The following is a 12,337-nucleotide window of genomic DNA, read 5'->3' on the forward strand; positions in this document are numbered from 1 at the left end:
TATTTGAAACGAATCTAGCTGGGGGAGTGTTTGAACTGCAGTTCAAAACATTTGTCAAAAATGCATTTATTCTTTATCAAGACGACGGTGGAATTTCTGATCATATATATGTGTTCTTTCAAAACGGAAAGCTGCGATTTTTCTTCTATTTGAGTGCAAACAATGGTCGTATTTCGGTCGAAGGGGATTTTACGACATTGAACTATTATAATGATTTTCAGTGGCACATAATAAAGATCGTAAGGGACGCGAATGCGACGTCTTTTATTGTCGATAACGGCAAGGAGAGTAAAATTTTCAACACGTGCGGTTATCAATCATTGTACGTGTCACATCTGTGGTTAGGAGGATTTAAAAAAGATATGCTGATTAATGATTTATCTAATGCTAATCCTTTTTACCTATATGCCCTTCCGATAAATAAGTAAGTCAATTGATGAAGGTTCTTTGCTATTTACCATCCTTCACATGTGGTACAGTTCATGCAAAAACACAGCATGAGCAAAAGCATTTTCACATATTTAAGTATTGAAAATTTCTGCAGTATGTGCACGAAACATGTAGACGTTGTTTGTTTGTTATATATGTTGTTCATTCCGCGTTTTTAGAGTCATGTATTCTGTTGCTAAACTCGTTTTAAACAAAAATCGTCGAGTCTTTGTTGTAGGTCGTCATTGTTGATCATAACTGTCGTGTTATTGGTAGTTATGCGAACGTTGTTGTCACTTGTTGGCTCTGAGTTTTTTATGTCTGACAGAAATTTACTCTTTGTCACGTTAGCCAAGTTAGCTAGCTATACATTAAAAATATAAGTTGAAAAAACGACTCATTGAACAACGCCATCTCCGAAGATGAAAATCCTGTTTGTATCTCCCTTAGTTGTGGGTCATCGGAATTGCGTTAAATAGTTATTATATTTTATAGAAAGTTGCTTTTAGTTGCAGTTACGAAAAAATATCAACAATACTTTTAGTTATATGTTTTGAAAATGCTTGATTTTTCACAAAAAAGCCTCGTTCTTAAAATGTCTAAATTTTTACTGACATTTTAACTCGTTTTTCTCTCTTTTTCTTTCCTAGACGAGGATATCTTAATGCGTGCATAGGGGAAATTCGTTATGGTAAGACACAAGACAGCATGATAGACATTACAAATAGACCCGCAGAGAAATATCTTGTCGAAAAAGGATGCAATCTAAATTACTGTCATAAACCCGATCCCATTTGTAAGAATAACGGCAGATGCACGCCGGGAACGAATAACGATGTCAATTGTGATTGTCTTTGGACCGGTTTCACAGGCGACTATTGCACAGAACGTAAGATATATTTGATTACTGATATCCTTAATTAAATTTCTGCCCGAAAAATATTTTGCTTCTTACGGTGGCGCAGCCAGTCCTCAAGTTTGGTCGTTTTTTTTAACATGAGACCGTTTGGAAATCTGTTGTTTTTACAGTAAGTGAACGTCTAAATATTTACCTAGAACGAACAAACTTGCTTGCTAGCACTGTATAAGTTACATGCAATAGGACCACTTTGCTGTAAACCTTTTACTGTATATATAAATTATGCTGGCTGCGGTTAGCCAACTCAGTGCTGTTATTGGTCAGATAATGCAACCTGCTAGCTGCCACGTGGTAATCACGTGCGCAATAAGATATGTGCGTCACAATGTAGTTGCCCCACCTACTGTATGTTTCTTATGATGTGGTGCTGGCTTTCTTTCAACGGATATTTAACGTAATATTTAAGGCGCTTAAGTATACCATTCGCCCTATGTTAGGGAATCGGGAATGCAAAAGAATTCAAATCTCGAAATGCAAAAGCAAAAAGAAAGGAATCCAGAACCAACAAGCTTGAATCCTGAATCGGATACCGGAATTGATTCGTGATGTATTTTTTGCGAGCGTTAAATTACACAGTGTGAATGTGATTGGTTGTTGAATATGTCTGACGACATCATCTACCAATGATTTTCCTTTTTCAGTTACTTTTCACAAAAACCCCCATTGGAAATACACGTCGCTGATTTGAAGCGAAACGTGTTTAAGTAGTTCGCGCACCGGAATACATGGTTATCTTATTAACATCAGGAGGGTGAATGTTTCGCTACAATGCAAATTGCGATCTATGCACATGCGCAGCAGCTACTACCACAATCTTCAGATTGTTAGCTTTCATTTAAGAAATAATAGATGTTTACTGTGATTACACAGGCTTATGCAAACCGAGGAGACTTTTGGGAGAACTCGAGAGCAAATCAATGCAAGCCAGAGACCGAAGATCGAGGGTTGCACATGCTCAAGAGTTCTCACGAACGTCTCCGAGGTTTGCATAAGCCAGTGCGAACACAGTAAACATCTTTTATTTCTTTTACAAAATAACAATAATGCGAAAAAAGACAGACATTTTAATTTTTCCTCTAAAATGTATTCATGATCGATTTGCAAATTCTCTTTGACTGATTGATTGTTTAGATTGATTTGATTGGTTGAGCTCAGATGTGCTTTGCACTTGCTAATGCAAACTCAGCTCTAGACCAATCAGCGCACGCGTTTCATTGTGTTTATTTTCTAATACTCGTTGTTTTACAGCTGTTCTTGAGCTTACGTTAAATGGTTCCTACAGAGTAAAGCATATGTTTACAAACAAAGCCCTTAAAACAGAGTCGTACGGCTTTCGCATAAAGACATTACAAGACAACGCTTTGATATTCCACGCCATTGGCCCTGATGCGAGCAAGGATTACACACTTATAGAACTGCAAAAATCTCGCATAAGGTTGACGGCTAATTTTGGAGGTGAGCTTGGTCGATTTTTTCCATCAACAAGAATACATATTGTCGCGAAGAATATTGAATGCGATTATCAATATTTGCTCAAGTGAATAAATTATCACATTGCTAGTAACCACGTGACGTCTTTCTTATTCATTTTGAATGGAAATGCGCTTCCTTTTTGTTCAATCCTTAGTTACATGTAAAGTTTGGACTCGTGAGCACAAAACAATATCATAGCTAACACACATATCCCTACTTTACCCATAGTACCTCTGTGTATCACTGAATACCCTACTCTTTGATTTTCTTAAGCTGAAACTTACGTGTTGGAATCGAGCGACATTGTGAGCGATGGTAATTGGCACACGGTGAAATATAGAAAGACCGTAAAAACGATTACTTTGATCGTTGATTTGAGGGAGAAGCAAGCGGTTGATGAACAAACTTTATGTGAAGATGGACTACAATGGTCTCTCATTTCTGGGAAAGAAGAAAGCTTTAAAGTACGAGATTAAAATACAAGATTTTGTGTGGATGAATGAAGATAGGTCTATAAATTTCGTCAAAGAATTATACGAAACATTCGCCCATGGACAAGGACCACAAAGAATATTTGTTGTCGAACCACAGAATATACTCCCTAAGTTCAATAAGGAACTACCCAATCTCACTCCCAAACCATTTCTACCTATAACTATATCTTATAACGAGTATCCATGTACGGAGAATGAATGTTCGACTCCATCGACAGGTAAATATTTTCATTGTCCACATAACACTTTAAGGAATGAAAGATGTTTACTGCATGTTTGCACAGGCTTGTGCAAACCGAGTAGACCTTCGCGAGAACTCGAGAGGAAATCTGTACAAGCCCCAGACCCAAAGTCCAGAGTTTGTAATGGCTTGAGTGTTCTTGCGATTGTGTCTTCAAAAGACGATAAGAAATCAACGTATTGTCAAAATTTCAGTGCCTGATATTTATTCTAACCCTCCCCCACTCGCTGCATTATTGGGCAGATTTAGCTGTTAGATAGAAGTTATGTCAAATTCTTAGGAGTAGCAAAACTTCAGTGCTTGAAACAAGGATATGTAATATATGTACGTAGTTGACGGTATTTTACACTCCTGTGGCGTACGATGTTGACAGTATTTTATACTCCTGTGGCGTACGTAGTTGACAGTGTTTTATACTCCTGTGGCGTGCGTAGTTGACAGTGTTTTATACCTCTGTGGCGTACGTAGTTGACGGTATTTTGTCTCCTGTGGCGTACGTAGTTGATAGTATTTTATACTCCTGTGGCGTACGTAGTTGATACAGTATTTTATACTCCTGTGGCGTACGTAGTTGATAGTATTTTATACTCCTGTGGCGTACGTAGTTGACAGTATTTTATTCTCCTGTGGCGTACGTAGTTGACAGTATTTTATACTCCTGTGGCGTACGTAGTTGACAGTATTTTATACTCCTGTGGCGTACGTAGTTGACAGTATTTTATTCTCCTGTGGCGTACGTAGTTGACAGTATTTTATTCTCCTGTGGCGTACGTAGTTGACAGTGTTTTTATACTCCTGTGGCGTACGTAGTTGACAGTATTTTATACTCCTGTGGCGTACGTAGTTGATACAGTATTTTATACTCCTGTGGCGTACGTAGTTGACAGTATTTTATACTCCTGTGGAACAGTATAGGGAATACACAGTAGATCCTCTTAATGTGCAACTTGCTGCTGTATATTTAATTCGATGTTTGCCTGCGGTTAGGCAGCTCAACCCTTCTATTGGTCGAGAAAGTAATTGACTGGCTAACACTTTGTTAATCACATGCGTAATAAGATATGCTTCGCACGAAAAACTTCAACGGAGTGGTTGTACTGTATATTAATTATACTGTGGTATAGGTATGGCAGACCTAGATTGTTGACTTATGGTTGATTTCCTGTGGACTTAGTGATGACTAGTTGGACATTACTTTCAAACATTAGCATGATTAGTTTTAAAGTAAATGGTTTGAACCCTGGAGTATCGTTACATGTTTGTAAATGTAGATCCTCCAGGTTGGTGTAGTCCTGAGAAGGACTGTTTTTGTTGTTGTTGACTGACGTTTTGACAACCTTAGTGGTAGTCATCTTCAGAGTCAAATGACTCTCATCAACAACAAAAACAGTCCTTCTCAGGACTATACCAACCTGGACGATCTACATCTACAAACATGTAATGAATAATTTTAGTTGTTATTCCACGATTCCGAGAAAAATTTTATTAGTTCTGGTAAATTGAAATCTTTTGTGACTTTGTCTTAATCATCTTGACCGAAGTTTTCCCTTTTGACACAAATAAATTTTGAGCATCGAAGTTAAAAAATAAAATATTTCTTGTTGGAGTTGTTCTAGTAAGGTGACTCGTTCTCTTTGTTCAGCTTCAGAGATAGAAATGACGACGCCATTGTCCGCCGAGTTTGGATTAAATGATTCTGGAAAAGATGATAAAAGTTCTTCGACGACATGGATTGTTGTTGCTACTGTGGTATGTGTCATCCTTGTTGTTGCCGTCATTGCATTTTTTGTTTACAAATGGAACCTCAAACGTCAGTCTGGAAACTTTGAGGTGCATAAAAAGCCTGTTGCGCCCAGAAATACGATGATCCATTACCAGGAAAGCGCACATCGAAAGAAACAGCAACAAATGCGACTATAATTAATTGAGGTCAGTTTATGCCGGCACGCGTTAAGTGAGCACTTAATTTACCCGCATTGGTAAATTTCGTCAATTTCTCCGAGTTACAAAGCATGCATGTATTTTGCAGATTGTACCCTGGAGAATTTTCATGTTTCATAACTTTTTTCGCTATTGAAACTTTTCCTTTGAATTTTGACATGGAGACTAAACGTTGTTTTTGTCAATGACGCTTATTAGGAACGCTGTGTTGAATTAGCTGCAAAAGTAAAGTTTAGTACAGTTTTCGTAGCTGTCATGTTTTTGTTGCATGTGAAGTCCGCGGTACAGCGCTCAGAAATGCGATCAAGATGATTAATTAAAGAAGTTTGCCATTGCATAAAATAGCATTTTTAAAGAATGAAAGTAAAGTCCCGAACTAGGAAATTTTTCCCAAAAATTTTACGGCATTTAAAAGGAATGATTAGTATCCTTTCCAATGTAGATCAATAAAAGTAAAATCAATATATATATATATGTATTTTAAATAAAGTTCAATCCATGCAGCTCTTGGTATGGAAATCCGGGCATGAAAACGTTTAGTATATCATTGCTAAGTAAATTATAATAATTATTATATTTATACTTGATGAGCTATTTATATAATTACGATAAGTAAACATTTATTATAATGATCATCTTAAAATTTAATGTTATTGTAAGCATTTATCAGACAACCTTTCAGTACTTTTCGTATTTCGTCGACATATTCAATATGCACTCGCGCTTTCAGTCTCGTCGCAGCCAGCAGTAACAAAACCAGTTGGTTTTTTTACACCTACAATAAAAATGTTTTCAGTCTGTTCCATGGAAAAACAACGGATGGAATTATTTCTCTAAAGAAATGTATGATGATCACATTAAGAATTTCGCATTGTGCCATTTCCTTCTCGAGAACCAAAGGTCTGGATACGAAGTTAACACGATTAATGTCAATAATTTATGAATACTGCTGCGTATGCAACTTCAAGCTATTTATTCAGGGGGGGCAGAACCATAAGAATCATGGGTTGCTTCCCCCCCCCGAAAAATCGTTTCATTTAATACAGGGGTCTCCAAACTACGGCCCGCGGGCCAGATGCGGCCCGTTGGGCCTCTCAATCCGGCCCGCAGAGGCACTTAAGAAAAATAATAATATTATTAAACAAAATAAACTTTGTGCAGAAAGTTCACGTTATGTCGCAAGCCAACTAGCAAGAGTGGCTTACGTCAATTTTTCTCCCAACTTCCCACTTCCGTTTCAAGTACATTGCGAAATTTAAAAAGCTGAAGGATAATGTGGAAATTTTTTATATTCTTCGGCCCTCAACATGCTGGATGAAAGTTCATGTAGCCCTCTGGCTGTAAAGTTTAGAGACCACTGATTTAATAGCATATACTGTTTGATTAATAAAAAAGAAGAAAACGAAAATTTTGGTAACTTGTTGCACTGTGGAAAGCCCCTTCGACTGATCTGTGAATTGATTTGTTTTGCCCCCCCCCCCAGGAAAAAGTAGTTTGTTTTCGTCACGCCTTTTTTCATTATTATTCATGCGCATATTCGATGAAGACGAACCTTTAAAGTTACAGATACGCCGTGAAACGATTTGAGGTCTTTCTTTATTCAACATTCAACGGGTGAATTTTCGCCGAGTCTCTTTTTATTGCTCTTGTTGCGTGTTGAGGAGCACATTCGTGCTAACTTTTCTCGTTTTGTGAATAAATATCTCAAAGATTTTCTGTATTGACGAAGCCGCCATGCGTAGACCAGCGGATTCAATGCAAAATTTAATAGCTCAATCGGAAAGAAATTATTGATAAATTTCAGCAATCCTTCCGGAACGTCGCGTTTCATGAACGTGGTGTATGTAATGTAGACTAGCGTTGCTACTAGATAGGGTAAAACAGTAAAAACTAGAATACCCACAAGAAGTAGCACAACATTTGTTAGTTTATCTTGTTGAGAACTTATTGATTTTTCTGTGCGTTTCTTTCTTCTTCTGTCGAAAAGTTTGTCCGCTTTCTTTCGTAGGAAGCTTCCTCCATCACAACCCCAAACAATTTTTTGCTTTTTCTTTGAATCGCTCTCAGACGTGTTATCATTTTCCACTTTCTTGTTCTGGCTATCTGGGTATTTTTCATCTTTCAAAAGTATTTCCGTTACTTCGCTTTGACTGGAGCTCACGTTATCCGTTATTTGTAACGACGCCGGAGCTGTTTCTTTGCTAAACAATGCTGTTGTGTTTGTCTTCGTGCTGCTCGTGTCGCTTTTGGAAGTGGATGCTCTTTGTAGGCCGGATGCATATCGTGATGAGGACGTTCTTCGAATGGTCGATCCTTTATGTAATTGTCCGCTACCTTCAACTAGCCGCTGCGAGTTGTGGATGCCGAAAATTATGAACGTGTATAGGATTATAATGATGAAAACGCTCAGGAAAAACTCACAGAGAATGGCAAATTGCACGTAGACTATGAAAGGAGGAGGCAGCCTAACCAATCCCCCAAGAATTGTTGATATGCACCAAATACACGCAATCACCATAAGCACACGCTTCTTCGTGATCCACACGCGACAGTAGATGGGATACCTCACGATGAGAAAGCGCTCGAACGACATTGCTAACAACGTGAGGAACGAGGCTTGAATCGTTATCCAAAATAGACAGAGGAGATACAGTTTGTGATTTTCGTTCAACGCCAGGATTTCGTCCAATCCCATTGCGCAGGCGTTCATGCCGGTCAGCAAATCAGCAACAGCCAAACTTATTATGAAATAAGTTGTCGACGAATTGAAGTAATTCAACGGATCTTTTAGTAGAGTAAGAAGTAGAACACCATTTGTCAACATTGACAGCAAACCGACCGTAAAAACAGATGCATCGATGTAGTTCATTGCGTTTTGTCGTTGTGTTGTTTATACTGTTTAAAATGAATTGACTTAAAATGACTTTATTTTGCAGTAGGTTGGCGGCGTTTCTTCGTGAACTAGAGGAATACTATGCTTAATGCTTCATTTTCTGAGCTGTTCTTGCCTTCTGAAAGAAATACCAATGTATAAATTAAGTTACGTATTTTTCACGTCTGTTGCTACAATGCAAATTTTTCATCGAAATTTTTATTCATATCTGTAGAAACTTAATTCCATTCATTTTTTTCCATAAAAGTATTGTGTATTGTGAAAATATACTGGTTGTCTTCGCTACTGCTAACAAATACATCTGCTTGTATGTTGCTTTTATTTATCAATGTTAACTGATCTTAATTATATTCATGAGCTGTGGACGTAATTTGTCACATTCGGTTCAATGGCCGCTTGGTTTTGAGAGAAAAAATCTGTTAACGTCACTCAAATTTCAACCTTTCCACGCCAGACGAAAGGTGCTTCCTTTTGGTCAGTTTTAAAAGGCTTATAGAAGACTTGCCTCGTTTACGTTTTGTTGGCAGGCAGATTGGTCACGATTGAGGTGTATTTAATGTAAAGCCAAGTTAGTATGCTCACTGGTTAACCCTTTCTGTGGCAGTGTAGCAGATCTGCTACAATCACCAAACAAAATGGTTTCTTTAAAGGGTTACTTTAATACAACACGATGTCGTACTTGCACCGAAATCTTTGTCAAACTTGTGCAGCACAACGCACGCTACAAGATACTTGGCGAAATTCTCTGCTGGTCGAATTTCGATGCACTACAGATATGGCTGTTAACGTTTTGTTTAATTAACCCTTTCTATGGAAGTATAGCCGATCAACAATCACCAAAACGAAATGGCAAAAGACTTTGAAAAAATCGGAGGATAAAAAGTATTTGATATCTTTACTATGAGCACTGTAATTCACAACAGCAAAGTTTTTACACAAAATGCTACTCACATAAAAGTATGCTTCTCTATAACATTTTGTTAGCCGAATAGCAGAAGGTTTCTTTAACGAACTATTCGTAATTTTGACTTCAGATAAACCTTCGTTAATGAAGCATTTATGAAGGCTACTTACCACTAACACACAACAAAAATTGAAGTTAGTCCAGTGGAATTGATTAAAAAGAAAACAGCGTGCGTGGAAAAGTGTTTAACCAAACAAACAGCGTTCCAATATTTCTTTCGTAGATTATGGTGTTGCCCGCACTAATGAACACGACTAAATGTTTAAAATTCTACAAATTATGTGATTAAATATATAGGGTCGAATAACTGTTTGTTACCAAAATAAATCACTAAAATGGCTATCTTATCTATGTCATCAGCTATACGTGAGCGATATACAGACAATAGTTTGAATTATGTATGACAACGTTTGTTTAAAACTGAAAGAAACATTCTTCTTTTTTGAGTTCACGAATAAAGGGATAGAAACTTGGATGTTGCCTCATGCTGATTTTGTGAATTCTTTCTGCTTTTAAATCGAGAGTGTTTGAGCTTTCCACTTGATTTTCCATCAATTTCCTCTGAATTTTATTTCATGTTGCAGTTGAGAGAAATCTACTTGAATTATGTTGAACATTTGCAAAAAAGGTTTTATTAATTTTCCCCGGTTCATTTATTTTAAAATTATTAAAGACGCGACCAAAGACAAAGCTCAGGAATTTACATAGTTATGCTATAATTTGGTAGTCCGGCTACCACAGGTGCCCGGCTAACGTCAATACATTAAGCGGTGCAAATTTTTTCTACATCATAGCAAGCTACTACGCATGTGCTGACTGATAACGCGCCGGGCGTCTGAAAAATATTGTCTCATAAATTTCAATATTTATTGTTTCGAGTCATTTTGAATGCAATCACCAGTAATCACTAACATCTTAATAGCATTGCCTTGACCGTTTAGAAAAAGGGTTATTTTACAAGATTTTTGGCATTACGTGTAACAAGCACGATAACACGAAATATTATTTTTTGTCAATGTGACGAACTGAGAAGTACCTTTCTAAACATAGGTATTTCATAGTCAATCAAAATACAAATACTGCATGGCTTTAATTCCCATAACATTTTCCAACAGAGATTGTTATCCCACTCAATAGATGTAGACAAATTAACATTATGGATGTTGAAAGCGTTGTCGCTCATTGACAGAAAATTTTTGCACAATTTAAGCACTTATTTTTCGGCATACCGCAGCTTATATGAGTTTTGCTTTGCGCTAAACTATCTACATTTTGTTAAATTTGAACGTGGCTAATAATTGTTTGTGGATTGTAAAAAAATATTCTTACGGGCAGTTTTGGTTTTCACTTTGTTTGTCGATTCCAATGGTTTATGAAAATTTTATCAAACACTTTAACATCTGAGGAAATAGTCAAATTGGTTTTTGAACTAAATGACAAACTTTCGATCGAATAAGACATTGTACTCACCTTCTGTATTCGTAGTTCATGTTCTTGCGGTTTGATTGGTCTGGTAATGTGGCCAACAAATGATTTAGACTGAAAATATATAAAAGCTCTAGCTTAATTGCCTGTTTCGATCAGCTTTCGGAGCCAGGTGCAATAACATCTGTTATTCTCATCCGTGGACACGGATGCATCGTTATAATGTCCATTATGCATCGAAGTAATGTCTGAGTACCATCTAATTGATACTCGAGGAATATTTTCGGCGACGCTTAACCTCACCGTATTTACATGCAAGTATGTTTCTTACAGAAGCGTTTTGAAAATGGAATGCGTTTCGTTGAATCAATGATACCAACACGAAGTTGTCATCCACATATTATGTAATAACATAACTCTACGATTATTGAACCGAAGTAGATTGGAGCGATCTTATAATGATTTAGAATTAAAGTTCTTTTTTATTTAGAGAAAGTCTATGGGTGTGGCTGTCACATGGGCTCCCACCGGGTATTTATACATACGTTGCATTCAATGCCTGGTTTAATTTAGATAACTTTTATTTGCAATCTTGGCAGTGTAGCACAAATATTCTTTGTTCTTTTTAAAAAGCACCAACCCTACATTAAAGTCTGGCGTCTGTGGTGTCCTTGGCTAGGGCGTATACGAATTCTGTTAACTATACTATAAAACATATTTTTCTATGATACATCCACGGTAAAAGATGTATTTTGTAATTTGCAAAGTTTCGTACCTGGATGACCTCTATATTTCCTGGAAGCTCTTTGTGAAATAATATTGCGATGTGTTTACCCGTTTGTCAAACTAATTTTATTGCGTACAATATTTTCTATTGTCTTTAATATTTTCAGTATTCAGGAAGACATAATACTGCATTTCTTAAAGGTTAAGTTTATTCAAATCACGTCAATCGTTGTGAGGTTTTTAATTTTTTTCGTCAGCATATTCTTGTCGATGAGATTTCATAATTTTTCCGGAGTACATAGGAAAACATATTGCGTATTTCTTGCTATACAACACCGTGTTTTAACGATTCCTTTTTAATTATTTTTATGAAAATGGCAAAGGGCAGGATTCTTAAAACCAATTTCAATAATAATGCATTAATTTGGGTCGCGAACGAATGGTTTAATCAACGTAGACATAACGTGTTTATAGTGAAAAAGCCAATTCTTAAGTTCACTAATCGACATTATTTTGCATCATAATCACCTGTATTAAGAGTTTGAGCAAGAATCGTAATTAGGTTTTTAATGAAACATTCAAAACATATTAATATCGTTGAGTTTGGTCTTTTGCTCATGTTTGGAAGTCCTAAAGCCTTCTGCCATCTAAGGAGCTGTACAGATGAGCCCATGTAACCGGCGTGAAATGATTTTGAGTAATTGAAAGGAGTAAAATGTTAAGCGCAAAACTTAAAACCTTTTTAAGCGTCATAAGTCATTTTAGTTGTAATTTTCAAATCAGACTAATTTGTTTGTTTTTCTTTTAAAGATTTTGTGATATTGCAAAGTCA

At 36.7% G+C, this 12,337-nt stretch overlaps 3 protein-coding genes across 4 annotated transcripts in view; 2 read left to right on the top strand and 1 right to left on the bottom strand.

Moving 5' to 3' along the window:
- LOC124451622 (zinc finger protein 845-like) overlaps positions 1–12,337 on the top strand; it is a 59,195-nt gene that overhangs the window by 38,135 nt on the left and 8,723 nt on the right. The window lies entirely within an intron of this gene.
- On the top strand, positions 3,213–6,030 carry LOC124451632. Its single transcript, XM_047002255.1, has 2 exons — positions 3,213–3,533; positions 5,199–6,030. Exons 1-2 carry the CDS (start codon positions 3,218–3,220, stop codon positions 5,474–5,476), a joined length of 594 nt encoding a protein of 197 aa, XP_046858211.1. The 5' UTR covers positions 3,213–3,217; the 3' UTR covers positions 5,477–6,030.
- LOC124451624 (muscarinic acetylcholine receptor M1-like) lies at positions 5,951–9,598 on the bottom strand. 2 transcript variants are annotated; one of them, XM_047002246.1, is made up of 3 exons: positions 9,465–9,598; positions 7,050–8,508; positions 5,951–6,272 (listed from the first exon to the last, which is right to left on the bottom strand). In XM_047002246.1, exon 2 carries the CDS (start codon positions 8,364–8,366, stop codon positions 7,098–7,100), a length of 1,269 nt encoding a protein of 422 aa, XP_046858202.1. In that variant the 5' UTR covers positions 8,367–8,508; positions 9,465–9,598; the 3' UTR covers positions 5,951–6,272; positions 7,050–7,097. The 2 variants fall into 2 exon arrangements, with proteins under 2 accessions (XP_046858202.1, XP_046858201.1); XM_047002245.1 differs by lacking the exon at positions 5,951–6,272 and having other exon boundaries at positions 6,969–8,508.

This window comes from Xenia sp. Carnegie-2017, unplaced genomic scaffold (assembly GCF_021976095.1).
Source record: "Xenia sp. Carnegie-2017 unplaced genomic scaffold, XeniaSp_v1 HiC_scaffold_24, whole genome shotgun sequence".
In the NCBI taxonomy this organism is placed as follows: Eukaryota; Metazoa; Cnidaria; class Anthozoa; order Malacalcyonacea; family Xeniidae; genus Xenia; species Xenia sp. Carnegie-2017.

What these genes read in the sequence shown, in the direction of transcription:
- LOC124451632 (XM_047002255.1), top strand. Translation starts at nt 3,218, where the DNA reads ATGAACAAACTTTATGTGAAGATGGACTACAATGGTCTCTCATTTCTG. An exon ending in ATGTTCGACTCCATCGACAG is followed by an intron (nt 3,534 to 5,198) that starts GTAAATATTTTC and finishes CTCTTTGTTCAG; the next exon opens with CTTCAGAGATAGAAATGACG.
- LOC124451624 (XM_047002246.1), bottom strand. Translation starts at nt 8,366, where the DNA reads ATGAACTACATCGATGCATCTGTTTTTACGGTCGGTTTGCTGTCAATG.